This window comes from Coniophora puteana (genome assembly GCF_000271625.1).
Source record: "Coniophora puteana RWD-64-598 SS2 unplaced genomic scaffold CONPUscaffold_9, whole genome shotgun sequence".
Taxonomy (NCBI): domain Eukaryota; kingdom Fungi; phylum Basidiomycota; class Agaricomycetes; order Boletales; family Coniophoraceae; genus Coniophora; species Coniophora puteana.
This window is the reverse complement of record NW_006913061.1, coordinates 1,835,138-1,851,721: the sequence shown is the minus strand read 5'-3', so window position 1 is coordinate 1,851,721 and position 16,584 is coordinate 1,835,138. Positions and strand designations below refer to the sequence as shown.

At 52.4% G+C, this 16,584-nt stretch overlaps 8 protein-coding genes across 8 annotated transcripts; 4 read left to right on the top strand and 4 right to left on the bottom strand.

Moving 5' to 3' along the window:
- Positions 1 to 912: 912 nt before the first annotated feature.
- Positions 913 to 3,495, bottom strand: CONPUDRAFT_167104 (ADP-ribosylation). Its single transcript, XM_007772807.1, has 8 exons — positions 3,361 to 3,495; positions 2,564 to 3,288; positions 2,267 to 2,512; positions 2,059 to 2,210; positions 1,819 to 1,991; positions 1,647 to 1,758; positions 1,329 to 1,586; positions 913 to 1,272 (listed from the first exon to the last, which is right to left on the bottom strand). The coding sequence occupies exons 2-8, from the start codon at positions 2,858 to 2,860 to the stop codon at positions 1,032 to 1,034; spliced, it is 1,479 nt and encodes a 492-aa protein (XP_007770997.1). The 5' UTR covers positions 2,861 to 3,288; positions 3,361 to 3,495; the 3' UTR covers positions 913 to 1,031.
- On the bottom strand, positions 3,495 to 4,827 carry CONPUDRAFT_138478 (ADP-ribosylation; the record flags this gene model as incomplete). Its single annotated transcript, XM_007772806.1, has 9 exons — positions 3,495 to 3,622; positions 3,677 to 3,713; positions 3,762 to 3,901; positions 3,949 to 3,986; positions 4,037 to 4,058; positions 4,111 to 4,283; positions 4,336 to 4,450; positions 4,512 to 4,594; positions 4,805 to 4,827. The coding sequence occupies 9 exons, from the start codon at positions 4,825 to 4,827 to the stop codon at positions 3,495 to 3,497; spliced, it is 759 nt and encodes a 252-aa protein (XP_007770996.1).
- A 638-nt stretch (positions 4,828 to 5,465) lies between these two features.
- On the top strand, positions 5,466 to 6,259 carry CONPUDRAFT_59449 (DUF1768-domain-containing protein; the record flags this gene model as incomplete). The annotated part of the gene is made up of 4 exons (XM_007772260.1): positions 5,466 to 5,771; positions 5,825 to 5,956; positions 6,007 to 6,093; positions 6,143 to 6,259. The coding sequence occupies 4 exons, from the start codon at positions 5,466 to 5,468 to the stop codon at positions 6,257 to 6,259; spliced, it is 642 nt and encodes a 213-aa protein (XP_007770450.1).
- A 937-nt stretch (positions 6,260 to 7,196) lies between these two features.
- On the top strand, positions 7,197 to 9,563 carry CONPUDRAFT_91603 (carnitine acetyl transferase; the record flags this gene model as incomplete). The annotated part of the gene is made up of 9 exons (XM_007772805.1): positions 7,197 to 7,547; positions 7,604 to 7,628; positions 7,683 to 7,839; positions 7,906 to 8,076; positions 8,127 to 8,214; positions 8,270 to 9,065; positions 9,143 to 9,279; positions 9,333 to 9,378; positions 9,439 to 9,563. The coding sequence occupies 9 exons, from the start codon at positions 7,197 to 7,199 to the stop codon at positions 9,561 to 9,563; spliced, it is 1,896 nt and encodes a 631-aa protein (XP_007770995.1).
- A 325-nt stretch (positions 9,564 to 9,888) lies between these two features.
- CONPUDRAFT_167101 (uncharacterized protein) lies at positions 9,889 to 11,192 on the top strand. The gene is made up of 2 exons (XM_007772804.1): positions 9,889 to 10,274; positions 10,334 to 11,192. Exons 1-2 carry the CDS (start codon positions 10,116 to 10,118, stop codon positions 10,904 to 10,906), a joined length of 732 nt encoding a protein of 243 aa, XP_007770994.1. The 5' UTR covers positions 9,889 to 10,115; the 3' UTR covers positions 10,907 to 11,192.
- Positions 11,175 to 12,343, bottom strand: CONPUDRAFT_127380 (DnaJ-domain-containing protein; the record flags this gene model as incomplete). The annotated part of the gene is made up of 7 exons (XM_007772803.1): positions 12,215 to 12,343; positions 12,040 to 12,105; positions 11,932 to 11,987; positions 11,845 to 11,872; positions 11,745 to 11,783; positions 11,609 to 11,689; positions 11,175 to 11,546 (listed from the first exon to the last, which is right to left on the bottom strand). Exons 1-7 carry the CDS (start codon positions 12,245 to 12,247, stop codon positions 11,175 to 11,177), a joined length of 675 nt encoding a protein of 224 aa, XP_007770993.1. The 5' UTR covers positions 12,248 to 12,343.
- Positions 12,344 to 12,564: 221 nt separating this feature from the next.
- Positions 12,565 to 13,697, top strand: CONPUDRAFT_74799 (uncharacterized protein; the record flags this gene model as incomplete). Its single annotated transcript, XM_007772360.1, has 7 exons — positions 12,565 to 12,729; positions 12,779 to 12,852; positions 12,901 to 12,972; positions 13,028 to 13,130; positions 13,185 to 13,304; positions 13,360 to 13,436; positions 13,523 to 13,697. The coding sequence occupies 7 exons, from the start codon at positions 12,565 to 12,567 to the stop codon at positions 13,695 to 13,697; spliced, it is 786 nt and encodes a 261-aa protein (XP_007770550.1).
- A 16-nt stretch (positions 13,698 to 13,713) lies between these two features.
- Positions 13,714 to 16,147, bottom strand: CONPUDRAFT_107635 (amidohydrolase). The gene is made up of 14 exons (XM_007772802.1): positions 15,962 to 16,147; positions 15,712 to 15,907; positions 15,628 to 15,655; positions 15,300 to 15,577; positions 15,169 to 15,241; positions 15,027 to 15,116; positions 14,816 to 14,964; positions 14,668 to 14,761; positions 14,527 to 14,609; positions 14,390 to 14,469; positions 14,316 to 14,331; positions 14,224 to 14,250; positions 14,019 to 14,170; positions 13,714 to 13,960 (listed from the first exon to the last, which is right to left on the bottom strand). Exons 1-14 carry the CDS (start codon positions 16,127 to 16,129, stop codon positions 13,934 to 13,936), a joined length of 1,461 nt encoding a protein of 486 aa, XP_007770992.1. The 5' UTR covers positions 16,130 to 16,147; the 3' UTR covers positions 13,714 to 13,933.
- Between the last annotated feature and the right edge of the window lie 437 nt (positions 16,148 to 16,584).

The window sequence follows — 16,584 nt, the reverse complement described above, 5'->3', positions numbered from 1 at the left end:
GTCCTGGGCCTCCGAGCTGGTGGTGGGTTGCACTGGGGCGGCCGAAGATAGACTCGTAGGCCTCATTTCGTTTGTCTGGCTGGCGAGGACCCATCTGGCGCTCCATGGTCGGAGTCGTCGACTATGATAGCCGTAGCGTCGGCGAGAGTTGGGGCAATCGACGAGGACGGCGGCTATATCGCGTTGGCGTTGGGGAGCAATCGACCGTGCAGCGCTGTGTGTTTCTCACTTCAATACGACGGCCACTGGCCAATTGATTGCCCCTTGTGGTAGGCGAGCGGCCGATCCGGCCCAAGCTCGCTCCTTTTCCTCGCGTTCGTCAACGGCGTCAACGGCGTCGAGCAGCTCTCAGTCGTCGTGCGCGTCGTCTGCAGCTGCATCAATCTTGCATCTCATTCGCTACATTACGCATCCTTTATATAAATCATAGGCGCCTGCTCTCACCAGACGTCATACCGCTCGAGCTCCCTTTCTCCAACCGGCAATGCGGATGTCTCGCCGGGCCAACCGATTATAAATGCGTCCTTCCAAAATCGCCTGCGCTCGAGCTGGGTTGTATACGTTTGCCTTCAACTTCGCCAGCCCTGCTTGAATACCCTCCTTGTCATGCAAATTCAAGCAGGTTTGGTGACCAAGGACATAGCATGTGCCGCTACCTCAACTCTTCTGCCAATCGCAAACGAGTCCAAAAGTTGCCACCTCAATCTGATTGCCACAGAAAACAGTGTCTCAGTTTACAGTGATACATCTGCTGCGCCCTCGGGATAAATCGCCTTGCTTCAACCTTGTGCTTAAGCTTGCTGGTACATACTAGGATCTTACGTATACTCCTTGATTCCAGGCAGGCGCTCTTGATCATCACTTCCTCCGGAACTGCACAAAATGTTAGCCCCAACGTGAGTAGGGTTAGGGCTGTTTCTGGCTTCACTACCGCAGCCATACAGATTCGCCGGCGTTCGTTATTACAGTGAGATAAATAGCATAAACACTGTTAAGTTACTATCCTCAGCTCCGCTCCACTAATTCGCGACTCATGCGTCATAAACGACTACGTAGGAGGGGCGGATCGCATCGTCTGTGTAACAAACCAATTCGTCGTAGTTGAGTGACCCACCCGGGACGGCCTCAGCCAACACCGAATCGTAGCCTGCAGGTGGTGTAGTCAACCCCGTGTTGTCGTGTGTCATCTTGCATCCTCGTCCGACGACAACTTTGTTCAGGATGATCGCTTTGTACCGCGAAGGCATTGTGTTGCTCGAGTAATCGTTTGACCTGAAAATACTCTTTTTCAACCCTGGCGATTTATGATTCGGACATAAAATACTCACTTGCTCGACGTGGCGCTCGTGTAAATGCCTTGTCCAAAGCGACCCCAGCCAGTCTTTTGTCCACAAAGCCTCACTCGGTAGGACGTCCGGAGAATGTTACACAGAGCACACGATGTCGAGGAGCACAATGTCGCGCCAGTGACAGACAAGCCTGGGTCACCGAGATGACAGGCGCGCGTGGTGCCATGCCATCGTCGGTGCTCGTTGCCTGCACTCTTGCCTACCTTTGCAAAGTGCCCTCGGTTCTCTACCGCCGATCTGTGTTGTCGGAGACTTAGCATCTTTCAAACCCTGTTTAGGCTGCACTGCAAGGCTCACTGATATGCCTCGTACTTGGTTACGCTTGCCGGAGTTGAAATGACCTTGTATATTTTCCTTACTGTCGGACAGGCTGTCTTGTGTCTCCAGGATGCTTTGAACTGGTCGGTCACTGAACGTACAGATCAATAGTCAATTTCATATACTGCAAGAGCCTAGGAGGCAAACTGACCGCTCTTGAACGTCTTGTGGTTTGCTGGTACTTCGAGCAAAGCTGGTGCTCGCTTCTCTGCGGCTGTGCTGCAGGCTTTGCTGCAAAAGTGGCCTGCATTATGTACGGCAGCACCGCACAGCAGACAACCATCTTGAGCAGGCGGCTGTCGTGACTTGGGTGCAGGGGCGGCACTGAGGTTTAGAACCATATTTTGCTAAGTCTCTTTAAAAATCTTGTGGCTCAAGGAAATCTGCATACCTCTTACTGCGCTTCACACTTGGCTGGACAGCCGCTCCTCCAGTAGCCGGGACATTCCTGCTTGAGGGCGTCTGTGAACTGGACCCCGCCTTCTGTGCACACGTTTTCCCGCAGAATGCGGCACCACCGTGCTTTGGCCGCACTTTGCAATGCTACCGAACGTTCAGCACTATCTTATAGACGAGATGACTCGGGAAGGTTTACTCACGCTGCACACCTGATTGGCCGTGCTTACAACCTGGTTTCGTTTTCGCTTCGATCCACTGCCACCGCTCTGTGTCTGCGTAGTATTTGCACCAGAACTAGGTACCAGCACCTGCCGCACACGAGTGGGGACGGCACCGACGCTCTTCGCGCGGCTTACTCCCGCGTTCTGCGCGGCTGCCGCGCATCTACGCCCACAGAAAGGATGTGTCTGCGTGCCGTCAAAGTACTTCGGTCTAGCATTACAGTTCTAGATGTTGTGTCAGTGGCTGAAGTATGAAGGCACTTGTTCCTTGCTCACCTTACACAAATCCGACGTTGTAGCTGTTGCTGGCGTATTTCTCTGTACCTGCACTTGTGGTTGTTTCTGGACCTGCGTTTGGGAGGAGAGATAAGTTGCCAGAGGTCGGGCAAGAGTCGCGATAGGATGCTGTTGTTGTTGCTGTTGTTGCTGTTGTTGCTGTTGTTGCTGTTGTTGCTGTTGTTGCTGTGTCTGCTGGGGTATGCCTGGATTGGCTGCTCCGTTCTGCTGGTTCCTCGCGGCAAGGTAAGAGCCTGCCATCGTGCCCAGGAGGGACAGCGTTGTAGTGGCAGCCATTATGTAAATGTATGTTTGTGGCGATCGCAAATATTCAAGCGAAACGATGAGAAAGAGGTCGAGTGAAAGAGAGACGGCGATGTCTCTCCCGGAATGCGTGCAAAATGGTCTACAGCCACCCTCGAGGACAGTATCTTCCTTTAAGGCCCTTTGGGGGCGGTGTTTTCTCTCGGGTCCTCTGAGGTCGCTGTCATGTTTCTACATACTATGTCGCGTGTGATTCACGAGGGACATGCGGGGGAAAGTAATGCGCGTGTTGCGACTTTGCTGCAACCTATGCGCTCGGCTGTCTACCGGGACGCAGGACGTGTTCTAGTACGGTCCGAAGCCAACACAAGTGAGAAACGCCTCGGAGAGTATGAATATTAACCGTAAGCAGAGCACCGCCACCGCGTGTTGTCATCGAGGCGTGTCAGGCTAGATTAACACTGGCGTCCAAAATCAGGACATCTCCATGTCAGTAAACATGAGGTTTACACGCCATTTGATGAAGTACATACACTGAAAGAGAGAAACAACACGCCCACGAGATCCCTAAAACGTAAGTATCCGACCTGACCTATAATACGACATAAATACATATTATATCCATCCTGTACGAGGTAGGACTGGAGTAAGAAACATGTCAATTTAACTACGACGCAAGTGGTGTGTGGAAGATGGTCGATACAAAGGCCTTGAAGTTGAGAGAAACAGGCGGTTCGTTCCCGTAGACGACGATGTATGCAGGCCGTATGGCGTCGTTATTGTAGCAAACGGTTTCTGTGTCCTCGTAAGCCAAACCCTGGAATGAGGACCAGTACTTCGGATACATGCCTTCATAGTTCAGATCCCAGCCCACTTCTCCCGATACCTATGTAGCTGTCAATGGTGAATTCGTGTGCTCGTTCAGCCCACGCACAGAATGATAGCCTTTGGGCGGCTCAGTTAGTTCGGGCGCGTTTCGATATCTCTTGTACGTCTTGCCGACAACGACCCGGCATAGAACAACTATGCGAAGTCGGGCATCTTGTGATGCATTGAGGGTGTAGTCATCTGCTTCTGAAAAGCTAATAAATCAAATCATAGAAGGCTGAAACTAAACCTACTTGAAGAACAGGCAGACGTATATATGCCGTGACCGAACCTAGATGACGTGAGCTCTCAAAGCATGAGTGGTGGAATCCCCGAACCCACCGCTTGAATGAGTTCTTCTGGCCTTCTCTAAGATTAAGCGCATGCCTTGACTATGTGCACAGTCGCACACTTACCACACTTCTTCACATCAAATGAACTGCGGAGAATAGAACACAAGTAACAACTTTTCAGGGGACACAGAAGGACATTATCCCTGCTCTCGCCCAGGAGGCACGCGCGATTCGTGCCGTGAAAGAGCAGCTTCTCATTCGCATCCTTTGACTGGCGTGAGCTCTCGACCTGCTCACTGAAAGGAGTTAGAGCATCCCTGGGCAGCTGCAGTGTTTCACTGAGCATACCGGTATTCCAGATACGGCTCCAAAAGTGACTCCGGCCAGAGGACCTTGAATACATTCTGTACCTGCGGTTGCTCTTTCTTGCGATGGCGCCAGGCTTTTCTGAAGAGCTGCTCCACTGAACAAAGGATCCCAACGGTTAAGACAGGTGGGGCATGTGGATGCAACGACGCGCTCACCTTCAGCGAACTTCTCGCTACGCTTGTCAAGGCAAGACAGCCGCACCCGTTTACCACCACGACTGTTGGCAGGATTAGATAGACTGGAGTCGTCAGTCGCAAGAGAGGGCATTGTTTGTGGGACCACGTTAGCGTTGATGCATCGACGTCTGGACTGTGGTTGTATTTATTGCATGCCGATTGATGTCCTCGCCATTGACGTCCCTTTTCACAACCACGAGCACCGGTGCGACACAGATGTGATCATTGCACGACACCCCAGGAAAATGAAGCATCACGCGAAAAGCAGCCACCGTTGAGGGAGGATAGGCGACATGAATTGGTAGATCTACACTGTGACCTCGAAGCGACGGGTGTCAGCACGAGGCCATTTATTACCTCCGCTGCCACAAGGCTGACGCGCCGTGGAGAATTTGATCTCCGCGATGATCTCACGACACGCGTCAAGATAGCGGCATGCCTTGCTTCACCTGCACTGCCGTCGTTGCAGGCCACACTCCCTACGTTCTGGGGGCACGACAGAATGGGCCCTGCAATATCAGGGGGGATGTCAACTCGATTGCTTACTGTTGAACGTTTTTTGCGACGTTGATTGACCTGAACTACCACATTGGACGCCCTTCAAGTTTTAGCCGCTCAAAGATTCGCATAAAAAGGTTATTGGCGTACTTTTTCCAAACTTCTTTCCTAAGTACAGCCCAGTACAGCCCACAAAGTCTATTGGCACGGAAGCTTCCGCGCTGAGAACGTTTATCGTCCGCGTCATACTTGGGAGAGCAAAACGTGTAAGTAGATCGATTTATCTAGCTCAGTTGTGCATCCAGCGCTTCATCCCAACCCACCATGGTCTCCCTGGATTCTGCCTTGATTCACGACATTTACCATAGCCCTGAGATCCCCCTTGTGCTTGCTTTGTTTGCCATCTTCTTTGCACTGACACTTCTGCAGAGCAATATGGGACTGTTAGACTTCTTTTCGAGCTCAAGCTCAAGCTCGAAACGTGATCGCTCGAGCCCTTCGCCCCCACCCAAACAGCCCGCTCGATTGACCAAGGAAAGGCCTGCCAAATTTAGAGGATCTGACGTTCAGCACTCCTCCGACGCCACTCAGTCAAATCACACTAGATCGCCCAGTCGTCCTTGCATCTTGTTCTATGATAAACACAAGCCATTCTACGAGTTTACCAACTTCTCTTCCCATCCCGTGCAGTATAATGGCAAGACATATCCTACATGCGAGCACCTGTTCCAGTCATTCAAGGTGCATTGCTTACCTGTGCTGGGCCCAAGTTCTTACCTTACATGCTCTTATAGTTTATGGACGAGTACCCTGATATCGCAGAGCTTATCAGAACTGGAGGCGATCGGCCTATGGCTGCGTTTGACGAAGCACATCGTTATCAAAACTGGGTACGACCAGATTGGAGACAGGTGAATGTAGCCAAGGTAAGCTCCATCATTCCGGGCACGAGGTTTGTCGGTCTGACGCGTTGAAGATGGAGGAGGCTCTCTATCTAAAGTTCACCCAAAACAGGGAGCTCAAGAAGCTCTTGCTTGATACCGGGGATGCAGAGCTTGTCGAGGTGAGACACATACGACCTCAGTCTGGACTCTCAACTAACGATGGCGAAGGATTCGCCATGGGACTACTTCTGGGGAGTAGGTGCTAACCATTCTGGACGAAACGAACTTGGGAGAGCCCTGGAAAGGTTGCGTGACGACCTTAGTGAGTTCAATATTAGTGTCTGATTTTAGCCACTCTCTGATAACTGCGATGATAAACATAGGGCACGGAAACCAACCCAATTACCTATCTCACGCTCGCGCTGATCAGCATCGACAATCCCTCCAGCCTTTTCCAGCCACATTTGGAGCTACTACCCCGCAACAAACCTCATCGCAGCACAGGCGTCAGCTCGCGACATCCATGCCAACTCAGAAAGTCGCACCTTTGATGTCCACTAGCAAGGAATCCAGTCGATGCGAGGTAAGCCAGCAGAACCTCCTACCATCGTAAACGATGCTTACCGTAATCTCAGTTTTGCCAACAGCGTCCCAAGAACCAAGGACACCCATTTTGTGGACGGTCATGTGCTTCGCAAGCCATGCAAGCGCAGGCTGCGCAAGCCAATTGTGTGGTAAGTATGAGCGGGGTTGCTCTTCGTTTAGTGTCTCACTACTCGCAGAATTGTCAAGTTAAACCCAGATCTGGTAGTCATCCGTTCTGCTCGAAGACATGTGCAGCTGAGGCTACCAAGAAGACATCGAGTACCGGGCCGTAAATGGGGAAGATCTAGGATGATGGACATAGAACGTACCTGTAGACACACTGCATGAGCTTTAAAGTATTTATATTGTATGCGACTTCTAATCCACTGTAATGCGTTAGGAAACTCATACACATGTGGGCTCTCGATGTGACCACAGACGGACAAGATGAATGCTGTAGTGCGGGGAAGCGAGAGAGCCGCCAATCGGGACGCAAGCCAGTGCCGGGCCACCGGTTATAGCAGCAAGTGCCAACGCTGAGCGCATTATCATACGCGGAACCAAACAGATTGTAGTATGGTATTTTAGCTCATGATTCCTCCCTTCGAGCTGTCATAAGCCACTCTCATTGATGCTGCTCTCCCGAGCTCAGAAGACCTCCAGGCTCTTCTCCTTCCCTCGCATTGTGCGCCGAACGATGGGCAACCGAGTCTTACCCAAAGATCTCACCGAGCGCCCCGTGGACTGGAAGACCACCGCCGCATACCCGCCCGGGGACAAGGAGACGTCGCGCACGTACGGCTCCACACTCAAACTGCCGCGCCTGCCGGTCCCGAAGCTCGAGGACACGGCGGCGCGCCTCAAGGAGACGCTGAGGCCACACGCATACACCGCGGCGGAGTACACCGCGGCGGAGAGGAAGATCGACCAGTTTACGAGCGTCTTGGGGCCCGAGCTACAGAAACGCTTGTTGAAGCACGCTGAAGGGAGGGATCACTGGCTGGAGCAGTGGTGGGACGATCTTGGGTATCTCGGTTATAGAGACTCGGTGCGTCACCACTCTGCTCATGGCACCTAGCTTGCTTGTATTTATGGTTAATATAGGTCGTCATTAACGTGTCCTACTTCTGTACGCCGTGAAGACTGCTGCATTGTGCTGAGTATGCTGACAGTCAACTATCAGTCGGCTTCGATCGTCAGCCCAAGCACCTTCGTCAAACCCCCGCCGCACGGGCAGCTGGCCTTGCCCGTGGTGCGCTCATGTTCCGCGAGAAGCTTCAACGAGGGCTCATCGAGCCCGACGGCACCAAGGAGGGCGTGTTCTGCATGGACTCGTATCGGTGTGTGGGGAAAACATGTGATTATAGCCATATTCTTTTTCTAACAAAAGCCCTTGTTGCATCTAGCTGGATGTTCGACTGTTGCCGAGTACCTGGTTCGCAGGGACTTGACTGGAGCGTGTCATACACAGGGAAGCGGGATGAAGACCAGCACATTGTTGTTTTCAGACGTAATAGGATGTACAAAGTAAATGTTGTCGAGAAAGGTCGGATCCTCAGCATTGACGAGATCGAATGGTACGCTTTCCGTTGATGCTTGCTGACGTAGATTAACCTATTCTTTACAGGCAAATTCAGTCCATCTATGATCAGACTACTCAAGACTACCCTGGGATCGGTGTTCTGTCAGCATCAAATAGGGACGTCTGGGCGAAGGTGCTTTATCCCTTGAACTGTTCTGAACAACCCGTAACAATGCCGATGTATCTAGGACTTCCTTGAACTTCTCGAACATCCGGAGAACGATGTTATCATTCGCGACATTCACTCGTCTGCTTTCATCATCAGTCTTGACACGGATAAGCCTTCAGATCTTGTCAACTTCAGCCGCAGCGTTTGGCATGGTGCAACGAAATCTGGCGCACCGACAGGTCTACGGAACCGATGGGTTGACAAGCCCCTTCAATTCGTCGTCTTTGACAACGCTGAGGCAGGCTTCATGGGCGAGCACTCTGTCATGGACGGCACGCCCACTGTGCGAATGTGCGACGAGGTCTTAGACATCCTCCATGATCCCGCAGCTGACCTTGGCAAGGCACCAGCAGGTGTCACCAAGGACAGTCGGTCGCCAGAACCTCTTGACTGGCATGTGTCGGAGACGACCAAAGGCGCGATTGCAAAGGCAGACAGGGCCGCTACCGACCTCATTGACACCCAAGCCATGACAGTTTACCGTACGCCGTATGGAAAGGCTGCAATCAAGAAGTTTGGCGTCTCGCCCGACTCCTGGGCGCAGATGATCATTCATTTGGCATACCTCCGGCTTCTGGGAGGCGAGCCGCGCAAGGGTGGCACATACGAGTCAGCAACGACTCGTAAGTTTTTCAAAGGACGTACCGAGGTCATTCGCGTCGTCTCCTCCGAAGCAGACGCTTGGGCAACAAGTATGGACAATTCGAACGCGAGTCCGGCGGAGCGTAAGCGTCTGTTCGACGCCGCTGGTAAAGTGCACATCGCACGCGCCAAAGCCGCCGGCAACGGTCAGGGCGTGGACAGACATATGCTCGGTAAGTCCCTGGACGTCCCTTACACGGAACCCCTGATCGTCGGGATGTCGGATGGCTGACATTCATGACTCTTTAAGGCCTCAAATTGCTGCTGGACAAAGGCGAGACAGTACCAGAGGTCTTCTCCGACCCAGTTGTGGCCAGAGCGAGTAACTGGGTGCTTAGCACTTCTGCCGTGTTCTCGAAACATTTTGAGGCATATGGCTGGGGAGAGGTGCGTGGATCAAACCCGTGAGGGCGCTGTGCCACTGACTGACGGGGGAACAGGTCGTCCCAGAAGGGTTCGGAGTGGCATACATGACTGGATTTGATGGTGAGTCTTTCAGATAGGAAGGCACAGGCGAGAATGTAGGCGTTCCTGACCGGTTATCAGATCGCCTCCAGTTCACCATCGCGTCTCGGAAGGAGATGCCGAACAAGGAATTCAGTCAGCAGATCGCTAAGGCTGCAGACGACTTATACGTGCTCCATGAGTCATTGCAGAAAGCGAAACTGTAGAGTAAATGAAGTGTTAGTTAGTAAACCTAGCACGGTCAGTAAGTACGCTGCAGTAATGTAATTACTTCAGTAGGTTTACCGCTTGCTCCAAGGAGGTGGTGCATTTCCTCCTTCCTCGATCGGTTAGGCAGGGGACTGGCGGGCGCAGGACGGCGAAAGTGGGGAAATGAACACAGCCACCCGGCTGATTGGTGAATCTTGCTGACCGACGCGTCTGTGAAATCCCGAAGTGCTTCTCCCTACGGAAACGATACTGGTTCCCGCGTCATCGACGAATTTTGGCGCTCCTTGCTTTCCCCTCTCCACGTTGGCACACTAAACACTTCGACTTCTCCACCCCTTTCCCTCCCCTCCCCCTTGCTGCAGTCACCAGCAGCACACCGAACACCCTGTCTTCTCCGTCGTCGTGTGTACAGGCTGCGGGCGTGGCACTCCCAACCGCCTATGTGAATTGTCTCGGTTCTACGTAAACCAACACGACCAGTAGCAACGCGTTACCCCAGTTCCTCTCAACCCATTGTCCTAGCGACCCTCCTCTTCCCCCTCAAAGACATGAGTGCATTCGCCTCCTCCTCCTCCTCCAGTTCGAGCGACGGCTCTGCCTGGCACTCAGGTCCGCAGCCCTCAAGCTCGGCCTCACGCTTTCTATACTCCATGCGAAGGTCTCTGGGTCATGTATCACCCAAGAAGCGCCATCAGAGCGAGGACCTGGTGAGCTCCTGTGTCGGTGTCCTCCTGTCCTCCCGTTCCCTGACCCTGTTTGCCACTAGCGCTCGATGTATTCTACATCGGCAGAACGGTCATTTCATCCACCACCACCGAGCTATCGCTATGGCGCTCAAAGTACCTCAGTATCAATACCCACTGTTGAGCAGATTGCTATGGGCCTCCACATCTCTCGCACACCTCACTTGCGGCCAAGTGGTAGCCCACACCAGCGACACTCCGCACCATCCATACCTTCACGCCATGCACACGCTCACGAGACCGCTTATCGCCCACACCCTATACCACTTCCACCCCCACCATCGCGATCCTCGCTTAAGAAGACGAGCACAAATGGTGTTATCTCCACACCCCCTAAGGCCGCGGCCATGCTGGGTGCCTCACCGTCGACGTCGACTATTGGCTCGACAGGACCAGCCACCCCGGTATCAGCACGTTCCTCACGGCTAAAGATGCGGATGTCAAAATTCATTTTTGGCTACCGACAGTCCGGGTCGAGCACAAACGTTAGCTCGCTCGTTTCGTCGGGCAGCGAAGGCATGTCGGCCGTTCCCCCACGCAAAGCTGTGAGGTTCTCCACTAGCGTCATCACGCTAGGTGACGGCGTGGAACCTTGACGCCACGTCGCATCGGTATATTAATCTGGCTTGCTTCATGCCAGACAGATTCACCTACTTTTCTTCTGGGGACGCGATAGCGTTGGCGTTGCAGGTTTCTTTGGTTTACACGGTGAGCGTGTTTGAAACGCTCTGTTTTTTTAGCATACACAACCTTGTAGAAACATTGTCACATTTCTAATATCTGAACTCCCTCGGTGTAGCACTTGATTTTTTATTCCCTACAATTACATTCACGAACAAGATTTGCAATGTCATATCTTGTCGTTCAACCGCATGCTTCCGCCCTATTGTTTCCTCTGGATGGTTTTGTCAGTATCATGCGTGAACTGTGCCAGAAGTTTGCCATTTGAGGTGTGGCTGTGATAGCTTTCGCCCTGTGATGATCGTTGGATTCGACACCTTGTTCGGGGAGGTGGAGCTCGGGGACGGCGGGCGATGTGGCGGGCTGCTCGGAAGCGTGTATTGGTTGAGGTGCTACTGGCGTATCTCCGTTCGTACCCACAGCGGGATTTGGCGTCTCGGGCTTGGGCGAGTCAGGCACCTTCACACCTTGTTTCTCGAGCTCAGCTTTCTCTTCTTCGGACATCGCAGCCGTGGCGGCGCTGGTCATCTCTTTCATGAGGGAGATCTCGCCTATCTGCGGCGCGGACAAGCGCAAATGTCAGGTAATGATGAATAGTCTTTGACGAATCGGCTCACCCACTCCCGGAACCGCTCTCCACCAAACACATTCGCGAAGAACCCAGCAGCATCCTCGAGGTCGGGGTTCTCTTTATCCACCTACACCCCATAGTTAACTTCACATGTAATGGCATAGCGAAACACGGAGACGCACCATGTTCTTTCCATTCTTATCATAGACAGCGCGCAGATTCTGGAAACAGAGGTAGACACATTGAGATGTCGAAGTAATACGCCTCCATAGATTTGCTCACAGAATCGGATAGGACTTGGTACGCTTTGCTAAATGAGATAGTCAGCGATCTCGCGTGTACAGGCCAATAAAAAGACCAGTTACATACCTTATATCCTTGAACTTCTCTTCAGCATCCGGAGAGGGATTCTTGTCTGGGTGATACTGCACTCAATTAGCGTTGAAAGGTTCCAGAGCGCGCGCGCCATTGCCGCACCTTGATCGCAGCTTTGCGATATGCCTTCTTCAGGTCAATATCATTGACGTCAACAGCCACGCCGAGCTATAGTAGAGGCAACGAGGTAAACCAGGTGGACACCGATGATGACATATGTAACCCCGTCAGCATCTGCCAACCTGCGCCCATAACGCGTCACAGCATGTTTACGCACCAAGTCATAGTATTCAGTTTCGACGGGAGCCATGATGGTATAGGGGTAGCCACAGGGGTGGATTAGTGCGTAAGAACGGTGTAAGGATGGATCTATGCAAAAAGTAGTTTATAAGGTGGAAGATGGAAACAAAAGAGGTCTAAAGCGGAATATCGCAGCCACGGATAAAGAGATGCGGTGACGAAAACGCAGCAGTCTCAAATCTTGCATCTCCCTCCCCGAGCGCCACTCCTAGCGGAGCGAGTCAAAGGGATACAACGTCGCCGCAGCCGTCATCAAAGAAGCGGAGCAAGCTGACACCCGAGCAGAGGAAGAAGCTGCAGGAGCTAGACGAGGAAAGACACAAGGCAATGGAGGAACGCGTGCGCATGTTAACACAGAAGCTGATCGACCGTCTGCGGCCAATCGTCGAGGCCAAGCATCCTGGAGAGAAGGATGATCCCGAGACGAAGGTTTTCGAGGAAAGGATGAAGCGAGAGGCAGAGGATTTGAAGTTGGAGAGCTTTGGAATTGAGGTGAGTTCTCCGCTTGACATCAATGCACCACATTCTAACCCCTTCGCAGCTTCTACACACGATTGGCACCGTGTACATGATGAAGGCGACTTCTTACTTCAAATCCAAGAAATTCCTCGGAATGTTAGTACTTGGATATACTGTTGCTCTTGGCTGACATGGAGTCTTTAGTCCTGGGTTCTTTTCGCGCATAAAGGAAAAGGGTTCGGTGGCCAAGGATGCATGGGGTGTCATTGGAAGCGCGTAAGTTCCTGATTCTTTCGTCGTATATTTGAAGGGTCTTTTCTGAGTTCTGCAGACTTGGTGTTCAAAACCTCGTTCAGGAGATGGAGCGTTTGCAAGCGAAGGGCGAACTTGATGAAGACGAGATAAGGGCCCTTGAGCAAGACATGACCGGCAAGGTGTGTAGAGGAGCGCACGTGGAGTATATGCATAATCTTTAATTTGTGGCCTAGATTCTTCTTGCGTCCTGGAGAGGCACCAGATTTGAGGTTACGCAAGTGCTTCGTGAAGTCGTCGACCACGTGTTGAAAGACAAGGAGGTTTCCGAGCACATCTTGCTGAACCGTGCGAAGGTGAGCTCGTGCCCCTTTCTATTTGCGACTTCATAGCATGCTCACACCCCTACAGGGCCTGTTGGTCATCGGCGCCATCTTCAAGCAGGTACAGCCTGACGAGTCAGACGAGGAGCGACGCGAGCTCGAAAGGTCCGTTTCGACTTCTTCATCTCACCCCGCCTGCGCCGCTGATCCCTTGATTCGGTTCCTGACAATGTGCCTTCTCCGCTATCTAGAATGGTTGCCGAGGCGGCCGTGGGGAAACCGAAGCAATACGGCCGCGCGTCTGCAAATCGACGGAAAGGAGCGGGTGGCGTCCACGAGCATCCGATCGCCACTGCTGTCCAGGAGAAGGCCGCTGGAACCGACAGTGCGACCGGTGGCGCGAATGCGTCCAAGACCGCAGACTGAGCAATCTGGCTGCTGTGGGTTATAGAGGATTATCACCTGGGCTTTGTTATGACACGTTCCATTCCTAAGCTAAGACCTATTGACCTATTATGTATCCACATTTCATGAAGCCCAATGAACCATAGTATAGTGATTTTTCATTAACATAACATCGATGTGCATGAGGTGTGAGAAATTCCTGTTGGCTGAATATTATAGATAGATATGCCAATGGCGCGGGGTATCTATCTTAAGAGTCAGGCCTTGTGGAACGCTTCTTTGACCTATACAAGATTCACTAAGCCTAGAAGACTAGCTGCCCAAGCAATACATTGGACGTACCTGTTTGCTGAATATTTCGTCCTGCAACACTCGAAAACCTGTGAAGGCAAGGCCCTGGATTATCTGCAAGCAAACCTGATGTGCCTCCGGTGTACGCGCATATCTCGTAAAGGCGGGCGTGTGGTTACCACCATGGGTGTCTGTCGTTATTGCTACATTTGCGTCAAGATGATTGTCATGGGAATATATGACGGCGACTACGTACGAAAGGACGGGTGCAGAGCCGGGAGTTCTGAAAGCCAGGAAGCAAGATGAGCACGGAAATCAATAACATGCGGTCGGTAAAAACGGCCGTACCGTAAGAGACATTTCCCTGAAATTTGTGACGTCGCGTCAGATCGGAAGGAGTTCTTGGTCTGATTGGAACTCACGAAATCTGTTGATGCCCCGGTATTGCTCCATAATGTAGGGAGACCGCATCTGTTCTGCATGGAACGGCTGAATTCCTCAGCTGTTGACATGGATTTGGTAAGGGTGCGATGAGCGCGGTAAATAATTTCAAAGTCACCTAACAGAGAGTTGTGCCGGACCTCAAAGTACGGCCGACCCATCGACAGCTTGACACGGCAGCCCGTGGCTAGCGCACCGGCCCTGCACTCCAGCTTAGCCCTCGCACAGGAAAGAACGTATGAGGCTGAAACAGACGTACGAGAAACACGACCGGACTCGTTCCGAGAGATCCAGCAGGTCGTTCTTAGTAGGCGCGCGTACGTACCATCGCATCTTTGCATAATCGGGGATGACTGGGAAGGTCTGACATCACTACAATGGGTCAGGTGGGCGGAAAAGAAGGTTACCGTTGGGTGACCAATCCGCGCCCTGTATAACTCCATGCACGCGGCTGTCTGGTTTGATCTGCTGACGCAGGACCGAGATGCTCGAATATGCCAGGAAGGCGGCATCAAGTGCATTAACACCCTGCCAAGGTGCGGCGCCAGCATGTGCACTAGGGGCCAAAACAGCTTATCAGATGCGTGGAAAGCGGGGCGCAACTCAAAGGGCACTCACGACTGGCCAAAATATTCGACATCTATTATTTGCATTGCGAGCATCCTGTGTATGGCCATTGAATGAGGCGGGCCGGTTGCTGGGTGACACCTGTGGATTCTCATTTAGCGCAACATACCAGAGATGAAACAGTTGGGCGAACATGATACAGGCGTCCATACCCTTGTAGGCGCCTCTATCCAAGAGTATCACTTTTCCGGCGCCTCCTTCCTCCGCTGCACGCATCACTCAATATTAGTATGGGTGCTTGCATGTGCCAGTGAGGTGGCTCACCTGGGGTACCCAAAAGCACTATTTTTCCGGGAACATCGTGAGCCTGCATAGCGGCCTTCAGGGCCAATGCAGTCCCAACCCCACCCATTGCAATGAGGTTGTGTCCGCATGCGTGGCCCAGCTCCGGCAAGGCATCCATCTCAGCGTTGATCCCCATTGTACGACCTCCCTTGCCGTGCGTAAATTCGGCTCGCCACGCCGTATCAAGGTGGAGGTAGTGTCTTGTTACGGTGAACCCATGGCTCTCCATGAAATCCGTTAGAAGTGCATGTGCATACCTAATAACAAGGTCTAGTTCCGCCCCTACGAATGTGTCGACATCACCCACTTTTCTTGGAAACCCAACTCTGGATGGTCTAATATACATGAACGATCAGTGACGTCGGAAAGGTAAATGAGAAAGGATATTCACCATGAATCTTCAAACTGATAGACCTGAGTGTTTTGTCCAAGTCACTAATAGATTGTTGAATTGTCTGCACCACCTCGTCACTTAGACCATCGCTCTCTTGGGTCCCATAGGAGGGAGGTGCATCGTCGCTCGTGTACGGCTGCGAAGTGTCTGTGGAGAATGCGCAACATGATCCATAGAATAATTTACAGCGGTCCTGGATTGGAACATATGAGTATCTACGAAATCAGCGCGCCAAGAGCTTACTGACCGAATTGTCAAACGCTTGCGGGCTCTCCTCTAGCGGTTGCTTTTCCCGAGCGACACTCTTGGCTATCGGAAGCTCGGTGGAGCGTCGACCCTTGCGTCCAAATTTAAAGATGCGGGGGAATGGGAGACAGAAGCTGCCCTTGATGGTGTCGAGTGGTTGGACAAGCATAACTCAGCGACACACTGGAGAGGACTGGCGACAGTGATCTAGCAAGGGAGGTTGAACGTTAAACCTCGTTCAGGTTGAGCCTGGCTCGGGATCATTCTCCCCCAGCGTCGCTCATCTCGGGCGGACAGATCTGTCACTTGTGATCCCAATTTCCGTGAGGTCCGTCCTTCTCGGCGGGAGGGCTGGAGATCGGTACTTGGATCGGTAAATATAAGTTACGTGGGGACAAGCATTGGGACCGGGGTCTGTTCAATCAGCGAGGAAGGCGCCTGGACTACTTTTTCAGTAACAGATCCGCGTGCGAACTGAGGTGTGGTACTTTGGTGTCATTGGGGAGGGTCTGTGAGGGATCTGCGGCGCCTTGCTCGAGGAAAGCTTATGATCCTGATTTCGTCATAGTTTTGCCGCACTATCAGCCTGCTGTGCCTTGCCGACGGCAAGTCTTTGGCAAGTCT

Bases quoted from the DNA above. Each gene is read 5' to 3' on its own strand.
- CONPUDRAFT_167104 (XM_007772807.1), bottom strand. From the start codon at position 2,860: ATGGCTGCCACTACAACGCTGTCCCTCCTGGGCACGATGGCAGGCTCT. The intron at 1,759-1,818 runs GTCAGTTTGCCT...CTGTACGTTCAG, and splicing joins CCACAAGACGTTCAAGAGCG to TGACCGACCAGTTCAAAGCA. The intron at 1,273-1,328 runs GTGAGTATTTTA...GAGTATTTTCAG, and splicing joins ACGAGCGCCACGTCGAGCAA to GTCAAACGATTACTCGAGCA.
- CONPUDRAFT_167101 (XM_007772804.1), top strand. From the start codon at position 10,116: ATGAGTGCATTCGCCTCCTCCTCCTCCTCCAGTTCGAGCGACGGCTCT. The intron at 10,275-10,333 runs GTGAGCTCCTGT...GTTTGCCACTAG, and splicing joins GCCATCAGAGCGAGGACCTG to CGCTCGATGTATTCTACATC.
- CONPUDRAFT_107635 (XM_007772802.1), bottom strand. From the start codon at position 16,129: ATGCTTGTCCAACCACTCGACACCATCAAGGGCAGCTTCTGTCTCCCA. The intron at 15,242-15,299 runs GTGAGCCACCTC...TGATGCGTGCAG, and splicing joins AGTGCTTTTGGGTACCCCAG to CGGAGGAAGGAGGCGCCGGA. The intron at 13,961-14,018 runs GTACGTCCAATG...AATCTTGTATAG, and splicing joins ACGAAATATTCAGCAAACAG to GTCAAAGAAGCGTTCCACAA.